The 10,481-nt window shown below is 27.9% G+C and overlaps 1 protein-coding gene across 1 annotated transcript; it reads left to right on the top strand.

Annotated features, from left to right (window-relative positions):
* Positions 1–207: 207 nt before the first annotated feature.
* On the top strand, positions 208–4,297 carry LOC101492852 (cucumisin-like). Its single transcript, XM_004515149.3, has 10 exons — positions 208–303; positions 396–484; positions 600–694; positions 791–1,031; positions 1,297–1,807; positions 2,020–2,123; positions 2,385–2,603; positions 2,688–2,799; positions 2,882–3,095; positions 3,664–4,297. The coding sequence occupies exons 1-10, from the start codon at positions 208–210 to the stop codon at positions 4,269–4,271; spliced, it is 2,289 nt and encodes a 762-aa protein (XP_004515206.2). The 3' UTR covers positions 4,272–4,297.
* The last annotated feature ends 6,184 nt before the right edge of the window (positions 4,298–10,481 follow it).

Genomic DNA, 10,481 nt, shown 5'->3' with positions numbered 1-10,481 from the left:
TTTTTTTCATTGGTAGATTTTTAAAAACAAAAATAGTTTTGAAAAGCCTTGCTGTTTCTTTTGCCTTTTATTTAAGTTTAGTTATTTGTTGCTATTATTGTTTATTTATTTTATTTAAAAAACAAAACAGAATCCATTTGATTTATTTACACTTGTTTCATTGCATGTTTGGATATACACATTTTTTCTTGCGTGCATAGCTTGAACATGGAAGGGACATCTTTTGTATATCTTTTGCTTCTCCTTGTTAACATTTCTTCACTATTGCTACAATGTCACGGAACATCCAAAGATGAGCTAAAGGCAAATAATATTCTTCATCTCTCTTTATCAAATGTCATGGTTCATATTTTACTTCTGTTCTTATTTATGATAAATGTTTGTTTTAAATGTAGACTTACATTGTCTACACCGGCAAGACTATGGACGATGAAGTTTCATCATTGGCCCGTCATCAAAACATGTTACAGGAAGTTGCAAGCAGGTCGAGTCTATTGGTTAAAAATACATAGCAAATATTTGAAAAATTTACTGCTTTAATTACTTACATAGTATACTTGACTTAATTACTTACCAGTTTTTTCTATTCACAATTTCAGCAAACAAGAATCAAAGTCTATACTCAAGCACTATAAACGTAGTTTTAGTGGCTTTGTGGCAGACTTAACAGAGGAAGAAGCTAATAAAATGGCCGGTAATAAAGAAATTATATATTTTTTAATTGAAAAATGACCAATCTTTTCTACTTAAATATTTGTATGTTTGTTAACCATTAAAATTGGTAATGCAGTGCATGAAGGGGTTGTATCTGTCTTTCCCAATGAAAAAAAACAAGTCCTCACAACAAAATCTTGGGACTTTATTGGTTTTCCAATAAATGTGGAGAGAGCACAACCAGAGAGTGACATTATTATTGGAGTAATCGATCATGGGATTTGGCCGGAGTCTCAGAGTTTCAATGATATAGGATTGAGCTCACCTCCTAGCAGATGGAAGGGACCCTGCCAAGCTTTTGATTTCCACTGCAACAAGTAATATGCTATAAATTCATAGTCAATTTTCCTAAAGTTGCAAAACAAAATTAATCACCACAGTAAGTGGATATTGGTTGTTGAATGAAGATTTAATGACACATATTTTACCATCCTCAAAATGATTTAAAATACAAAAGATACTATGAGTTGTCTAATCTTCACTCTACGACCAATAATGTGACGGCTAGTAATCTCATGGTAGAAATTTCATATTTCTATAACTTATGTTGAAATGCTAATAATATAAAATACTTTTTTGTAGTAAAATAATTGGAGCTAGATATTATAAAAGTAAAATTGATAAAGACTTGAGCGTATCTCCAAGAGACACAAATGGGCATGGAACCCATATAGCTTCAATAGCAGCTGGAAACCCTGTTAGCATGGCCAGTATGTTAGGCTTTGGGCAAGGAACGACAAGAGGTGGGGCTTCGTCAGCACGAATTGCCGTTTATAAAGTGTGTTGGTCTACTGGATGCGAGGACATGGACATTCTCGCCGCATTTGATGATGCCATTGCTGATGGAGTCGACATAATTTCGTTCTCGCTTGGAGGAAAAATAACTGCCGATACTCATTTCAGCGATGCATTATCCATTGGTGCATTCCATGCAATGAAAAATGGAATACTAACTGTATGTGCGGCTGGGAACTCAGGTCCAAATCACGCATCAGTAATGAATGTCGCACCTTGGGCAATTTCTGTGGCTGCAAGCACTTTGGATAGAAAATTTGTTACCCAAGTCAAATTAGGGAATAACAAATTTTTTGAGGTAAATCACTATTTTTATTCTATGATAGACAATCATTTTTTCATGATCTTTTTAATTCAATGGAATAAGTCACACAGTAGTCTTTGTTTCTTAAATCTAAACAAAAATAATTTGGTTTGGAAGTTGATGATATGAATATTTAATTAGAAGATTAATCATTTTTATATATCATAACAGTGATGAGAATGACAATATCTTTGGTTCATGTACAGGGTACCTCTTTGAATAATTTTGATCTAAAGGGAGAATTGTATCCTCTTATCTATTCCAGAGATGCACCGAATAAGGAAGCAGGCTTCGATGGAGATTCATCTCGGTATATTTTGCCTTCATATCTTTAAATTAAAAAACAATGTAAAAAATTACAATTATGACAAACAAATGAAGGTGAAAATTTGTCAACTATATATATATATATATATGAAAAAGGATTGGCACTAAAATGACATACTTTTACGGAGGAATTCAATAAATTTAACTCAATAACATTTAACATATTCAATTATGCTACAAAATTGAATTGTAGAATATTCTCAAAATTATGAAATTTGTTAATGAAATTGATCTAAAATTGCAGGAATTGCCCCATCAATTCATTGGATGAAAAATTGGTGAAAGGAAAAATTGTTCTATGCGAAGGAAATGAAGGGGCATCAGAGGCTTTTAGAGTAGGTGCTGCTGGCCTCTTGATACAGGGGATAGCATATATAAATGTCGCATACAGTTTTCCTTTGCCTGCGTGTTATCTTCACACCAAGGATGCCACCAAAATACGCAAATACATACATTCTAAAAGGTATTAAATCAAAGTTCCTTATTCACTAACAATAATTTACAGAACCATACTCATCTAATTTTTATTGTATAAATCATTTTGCAGGACTCCAACTGCAACAATTTTCAAAACAAATGAGTTAAGAGATACTTTGGCACCCGAGGTGCCCTCTTTCTCAGGAAGGGGTCCAAACAATGTTACACTTGAGATTCTCAAGGTATCTTTCATATGAATTAATAAATTAAATACATCTTTATCATGTTAATTTGTTGTTAACATTTTTTTGTTTAATATTGCAGCCTGATTTAACTGCTCCAGGAGTAGATATTATAGCTAGTTGGCCTCCACTTTCCCCAATTTCTGAATTTTCTGGTGAGAAGAGAACATTAGAGATCAATATTGTGTCAGGAACATCAATGTCCTGTCCACATGTTTCTGGTGCAGCAGGGTACGTCAAATCTTTTCATCCTACATGGTCACCTGCTGTTATCCGTTCAGCTCTAATGACAACAGGTAATTGAAATGAGTAGTTTCACACCTCAATCAAAATGGGCATGCATTAAGAAAACTAAACTTATCCTCTGCTTAGTTTAATTAATATTTGAAAATAGTTGTCTTTTACAAAGTTGAATCTTTATTATAAACAGGTGAGGAGTTTAAATTACACTTCTCTTTCCTTTTATATTAAAATATGTATTCTCTTGAAAAATAAGTACATTTATACTTCACTTTATTTTAAATTTTTAATACATTCAAACTTTTATGTTTGTTTTGTCAATTTTTATTGTCAGTATTATTAGTGTATAGTACGGAACTCGTTTTGTCAACTAAAAAAATTATAAACAATAAAAAAAAAATTAGATAAAACTTAAAGTTAATAAATTTAAAATTAATTTATCTTTAAAGTTATAAATAAATAATAAAGTACATAGTTTGGTACAAGTGATACTAACAATTGTAGATTAAGAAGATTTTTGAAGGATTTTTCAAAAGTTTCTACTGCTTTGAGGTCAATATAGTTTACTTAATATATCTTAAGCTAATATAAAAAAGAAAACATTGTGTATGACTTGTGTTGCAGCGAAGCAGATGAGTCCCACTTATAATCAAGATGCAGAATTTGCTTACGGAGCAGGCCAAATTGACCCTGTTAAGGCTGTGAATCCCGGCATGGTATATGATGCCACGGAAATAGACTGCATAAGCTTTTTATGTGGACTAGGCTACAGCCAGTCAGTTTTACAGCTAATCACAGAGGATGTCATTAGTTGCTTCGACACTGTATCAGCAAGAGATTTGAATTATCCATCCTTTGTTCTCAAAGCTCCACGTCCCAAACATCACCTAAGTGGAAGCTTTAAAAGGACTGTTACAAATGTTGGATTACCGATGTCGATATATAGAGCAATTGTGACGGTACCTAAAGGACTCACTGTTTCAGTAAACCCCAGTGTTTTGTCGTTCACTTCACTGGGAGAAAAAAAAACATATGTTCTCACCATAGAAGGAAAACTAAAGAAGTCTATCAACTCGGCTTCTTTAGTTTGGGATGATGGAAATTTTCAAGTAAGGAGTCCAATTATTATTTTTGATGAACGAGCAGAGAAAGGCGAGAGTACAAAATTATATTGTATAAATTTTATTTATATTGTAATTTTTAATTTACTATTTTATATCATTATTGAATAAATGGTATTCTTTGTTCAAAAGAAATATTGTACATTATTATTGAATAAATTGTATTCTTTGTTCAAAAGAAATATTGTACGCTTGTTAAAAAAATAAAATTTCATATTGTTCTTTGAATCATGATCTGGTTCGTAATATTTCGTTAGGCTCACATATAATATTGCAAACAGAGCCACAAAATATAAACGACAAACAAAATAAGTTATTAAAAGAGTATTGGTTTTAATGTTTTTTTTTGTCATGATTGAGTTGTGCATATTAGGCTCATATCCAGTCTTGGACTCTGTTTCTTGGTTTTAAAGCAAAAATTGTCGTATAATATTTTGTTGTTGGTTCGATAATCCGATTGAAACTGAACATAGTGAGAAGAAGATGGAAGCACAGGTGGTTGGCTTGATTTGAAGGAAGTTATTTCTTTTAGTTTTGTTAGTGCAGATTAAGTGTCTAGTTGGGTATATGTTATTAAATATTACTGGAAATAAAATAATGAGAGGAGTGTGATATTTCACTTCGTTGTCCTTCTGCAAGTGAGTTCAATATAATTTTTATGCACAGTTCTATGTTGTTATATCAGTTTTTTTTACTTGTTCTTTTTTTTGGATTAATTTTTAAATTTTCTTCTTGATTTTCAATCTCTGAGACAATAATTTCACTATGTCAATAAATTGATACTGAGATATTCTTTGATTGCAGATGATTGGTCACTCGGATATACCTTGATTACCGAGATCAAGACAAATATTAAGATATACATTTGAAAATTTTGCTCTTAATGTATGACTAGAATAAATGACAAATCTACTTCTCTTTTTTACTTAGCTTATAGGATGGAAACTTTCATTGCTTTTTTTCTTTCCTTTTCTTTTTCTCTTTCTCATAAACTTCTTTGTTAGTTTGACTTTGTTCAATTAAAAATGTATTTATAAAAAAAAATAGTATATACGGTCTATTAACTTAATTTTAATTAATATTTTAATTATTTATCTTTTTTTTCTTCTCAATTTAATCTTTTATTTTAATTTTAAATGACAATTTAATTTTTTATGTTTTAAAATATTAATAATATTGTCCTTTTTTATTTACAAATGACCAAATTGATAGAGTAGTTCTTTAACTAATAAAGATACGTAAGTGAAAATAAAAACTCTATCAAATTAAATAATAATTTTTTAGTGTCTCTATTTTAATAAAAACTAATTTTTTTTAAATAAATAAATAAACAATATTCATTTTTTATTTATTTTCTATATTTTAAAGTAAAATAAATATTTTAAAAGTTATTATTATTTTTACACATTTAATTAGAGGTACATTAAATAGATTAATTTTTTGTTACAGCAACAAGTAGATCTTTTTTGGGTACAAACAACACAGATTTTTTTGGACATTTATGCGGAGTGGAATAGTGCCACCCTCCGCGGCTCTGCCACTACTACCACCCTTGCCTCTCCTTTAATAAATCCGACCTGTAACACAACAGCATTCTACAGTGTCTTTTAAAAATTAGAAATCTTTTATTCAAATTGATTTATGGGTCTTTGGCTTGTAAGAAGAAAAATGCAGCAAGCAAGCAAGAAACTTGTCCATGTTGCAGTATCGAAGGCAAGAAAATAGATGCTGATGATTTTGTATCTTAGGGGAAAATTAATGAAAAAGTTATTAAATATGATGAATTTTTTTCAGAACCATTAAAAATAAAATAGTAAAATTTTATAAAAACTAAAAACTTATTTAATCTTAAAAAAAATATTTATTATTAATAAATATATATAAAAAAAGATATAAATATATATTATTGATATATAAAATATATAAAACACATATTTGTCGGTAATAAATAAATAAAATACGGGATAAGTATTAGTTACACATAAAAAAATACAAGATACATATTTGTTACTATAAAAATGTTATCTTTTTATTTTTATAATAAATATTTTGAATATGTTAGAAAATAATAAAAATAAGGTTTAAATATATGTTTTTGGTTCTAACAAATATGTTTCTTTTTTATTTTAGTCTCTGTAACTTTTTTTTTGCTTGATTTATACCCTTACAAATTCTAACAAATTTTAAAAAAGTCTTTTATAAATCTTTTTTAATGAAAAAAATTGACATGCCTAATTTTGAATGAAGTGGCACATGGTGACTGTGTAATTGTTGTTGACAAGACAATATATAATATTTAAAATTTATTTTATTAACTCAATTAATTAGTTAATTAAAAACTTAAAACTAATTAATTAATTGAACAATTAAATAATAAAAACTCAATAATCTTAATCTTCAACCCCAAATTTTTTAATAAAAACTCAAGAACATTAATCTTCAACCCTAATTTCTTCATCTTCAAATCACAAATTCTTATATTTGGATTTAAATCCTAAAAATTCTAATCTCTCATTTATCTTACACCACACCTATAATTTTTGCCATAACCACCAAAGACATAGATAAATAAGCCAACTAACACACCTCGTTTTCTTTTATTATTTTTTTTCTCTTTCTCTTTCTTTCTTTCTCTGTCAAACAGACTAAAAAAACTTATGTTCTTCTCTTGTCTGATTTTCTCTTCAAACCAAATTAGAGAGCGTCCGACGAGAATAACCTCGACGGAGATTCACCTATGCTCTTTCTGTTGCCGAAAACATCAATTTTATCTCTCTTCAACTTCTTAATTCTAATTTTTTTGCCTCTACCTTCCCGATAAACAATCGTTAATCTCTAACTAAATTTGCATTTTCTTTTCTTTTTGATTGAGTATATCTGAAAAACAATGTGGAGGGTAAGAGGTTTTTGTTGCATAAAACAATTAATTTATGTCTTTGGTGGTTATGGAAAATATTATACGTGTGATGTTAAAAAAATGAGAGATTAGAATTTTTAGGATTATGATCCAGATATGAGAATTTGTGATTTGAAGATGAATGTTGTTGAATTTTTATTGAAAATCTTGAGGTTGAAAATGAAGATTATTGAGTTTTTATTATTTCACTAGTTTATTAATTAATTAATTAATTAATTTTAAGTTTTTAATTAAATAATTAGATGAGTTAATAAAATAAATTTTAAATTTTAAGTATTGTCTAGTCAACAACAATTACACAGTCATCATGTGTCACTTTATCTAAAATTAGTCATTCACTATTTTTTTACTAAAAAATATTCATAAAAGACTTTTTCAAAACTTATTAAAATTTGCAATAGTATAAATCAAATAAATAAAGTTATAAAAACTAAAATTAAAATAAAATATATTTAAAAAAAAATACATATTTAAATTTAAAATAATAACATAATCCTCGTAAAAACGATCTTTAATTTATAGTACCTAAGTACCTATAAGTGACAAGTGACTTGTGCTTTTAATTTATGCAAAAGTGGTCATGACGATTTGCAGGTGAGTGAAAATAATCAATGCTAAAAGGTGATTGATGTTTGCAATAGTCAAACATAGAAAAAAATCTAAATAATTATCACTTACAATTCTTTTGATTTTCCTTTTCTTACTTTAGAAATGAATTAAACCCTTAACTTAAGAAAGTAAAATAAAGTACAAATTTATTAAAATAAGAATAAAATAAAATAAGTAAAGGATGAATAAATTACAAATTAAATTGGCCTTGGCAACGGCTTGGTGGTCCTTTTTGTTTTTTGACTTTTTTTTCTCTCTTTTTTCTTCCTCTTATATTTTATGTTTTCTTTCATCTTGTTAATTTTGTGTTTGTAAAACAAAATTAAAGAAAAGAAAAATTAAAAACCTTATATAGTATTTCTTCTTTTTCTTTTGCGGGAAATTGACAAGGATGGTTATAGGCAAACCAAGACAACAAATTTAATCTTTGTATTGTACGTGAATTAAAAAATTATTTAATTCTAAACCTCGTTTTCTTTTATTTTTTTTTCTCTTTCTCTTTCTTTCTTTCTCCGTCAAACAGACTAAAAAAACATATGTGCTTCTGAGGGCAACAACATGGACGACAACATGGATATCTAGGACAAGTAATTGGCTCGCAATCTCCAAAAGATGTAATAGAAGGTGGTAAATCTTGAGTTCGTACGCTTTGAGAGTTACTAGGCAAAGCACCTATAATAGCAATGACTAAAATCAATAATTTGAAGAGCATCTTCCACAAAGTGGTCATTACAACTGAGTTTGATTTACAAAGAAAAACAAAGGAGATATCTTATAGTGAGTCATATGTTAAGGTGATATGTATTAATTTATAGACAAAGAAACAATACTCTACAAAATCATTTTTAGTAATATTTAAATGTTAACATATATGATTTAATTAGAACGCATTGATAGTGTAAAGATTTTTTACATATACTGACATTTAATTATAAAAATTATTTGTTTTTTCTTATAATTATTATTAAAGTCACACATATAAATGACTATGATATGTTGATAGTATAAAATATTTTACACCGATAGATTATGATAATACTTATTCACTTATAAGAGTGTATCTTTTTAACTTTAAATGACGGAGTTCAAAAAATATTTTTATTGTCACTTTAATTTAAAATGTATTTCATCTTCCTCCAATTCAAAAAAAAAAAAAAGAAAGAAAATTATAAACTATAACTTCTTAAGTATGTTTTATCAGATCTTAAACATCAAAAATTAAATATGTCTAATACACTTACTTAAATATTTAATTACAAATATTTAAAAAAATATAAGTTTAACCTAAATAATATGATGAACTTTATAATTATTAAATATGATATACAAAATAATAAAAAAATATTCTAGATTGTAATTAGTTTACAATGAAAACTAACAAATTTATGAATATTTTTTTGCCGGTAGATATTTATAAATATTTAATAGCTATGACATCTATATATATTTTTATAATGTGTTACAAAAATATATATAGTTATTTATTTTGTCAATAAAAAAATATTATCTATATTTATTTTTTTTTGGTTTCAAGGGGTAAAAGCCCTTGAAAACAAGAAAAAAGATAAACAAATCTACATATAGATTAACAACATTCAAAAGAAAAGAGAAAAGAGAGACACACTATAAAAAAAAATGGCATTTTCAACATTAGAATCAAAACCAAATTTTTTCAATTTTGTCTCTAGTTTAAATAGCTTCTCTCGTCACATGATTTATGCAAAAATCACCATACTACATTAGCCTTATGATATCTTCCACATTTCAGAATTGAGGATGGGAATTAGATATTCTGTAAGAGAGAGAAACCATTTGAACACACGAGCAACTACACTATCAGATCTACTATTGCTCTTCTCTTCTGCATTTGAATGCTTTGCTCGATGATTCCAGTTTGTTGGGTAATAGTGGCAGCCATTGCGTGACTATTATCAATCTTATTTTGAAGGCTAAATTACATTCGTGGTCCTTTAACTTAATTTCAGGTAACGTTTTAGTCTTTTATCTTTTTTTTTTTCCCTACTTGGTCCTTTATTTTAATTTTAAGTGACAACTTGATATTTTATGTTTTAAAATTTCAACAATGATATCCTTTTTTATACAAAAATTCAAAAAAAAATTCAATCAAAACTCATAAAATTAATTATATTCTTCAATATAATACAAATTTCATCAAATTCGTAATGTAAATCTTCAAATAAACTTATATTTTCATACTTTATTTGATATTTTTAGGAATAAAGGACTAAATCGGGAAAAAAAAAGATAAATGACTAAAACGTTACCTGAAATTAAGTTAAAGGACCACAAATGTAATTTAGCCTATTTTGAAATACCAACTCATTCCGACATCTCTCAAGAGAACGTATTTTGTTCACTATGGTTGTGAATCTTTAGTACATTTCGCCGATTGTCTCTCCTTCATTCATTTCAAATAATTCGAACTTCCGTATGTCAATTTCAATTTTGGTTTTCTTAACATGGCTTGTTCCTTCATGGTGAGATTGCAATGTGTCCCATAATTTCTTTGTCGTATCACATTCATCTACTTTTTCACTTTCTTCCCTGCTTAAAGCACATAATAAACAAAATTGAGCTTTTGAGTTTAGAAGTACCGTAGATTTTTCATCTACTGTCCTTTTTGTTTCTTTCTTTTTAGCAGATGTTGAATCGGTTGTATCTACTCTAGGTATGAAATCTCCATCTATGATGATGCGTCACATACCACTGTCCTGTGACTTTAGAAAGAACTGCATTTTACTTTTTCAGAAATAATAATCTGAGCAATCAAAGTA

Source organism: Cicer arietinum, chromosome 2 (genome assembly GCF_000331145.2).
Source record: "Cicer arietinum cultivar CDC Frontier isolate Library 1 chromosome 2, Cicar.CDCFrontier_v2.0, whole genome shotgun sequence".
NCBI classification, from domain to species: Eukaryota; Viridiplantae; Streptophyta; class Magnoliopsida; order Fabales; family Fabaceae; genus Cicer; species Cicer arietinum.
The sequence above is the reverse complement of the archived record's forward strand: the minus strand, read 5'-3'. Positions and strand labels throughout refer to the sequence as shown.

Coding starts and splice junctions, on each gene's coding strand:
- LOC101492852 (XM_004515149.3), top strand. CDS start 208: ATGGAAGGGACATCTTTTGTATATCTTTTGCTTCTCCTTGTTAACATT. Junction 304..395: donor CATCCAAAGATGAGCTAAAG/GCAAATAATATT, acceptor TTTTAAATGTAG/ACTTACATTGTCTACACCGG. Junction 2,800..2,881: donor TTACACTTGAGATTCTCAAG/GTATCTTTCATA, acceptor TTAATATTGCAG/CCTGATTTAACTGCTCCAGG.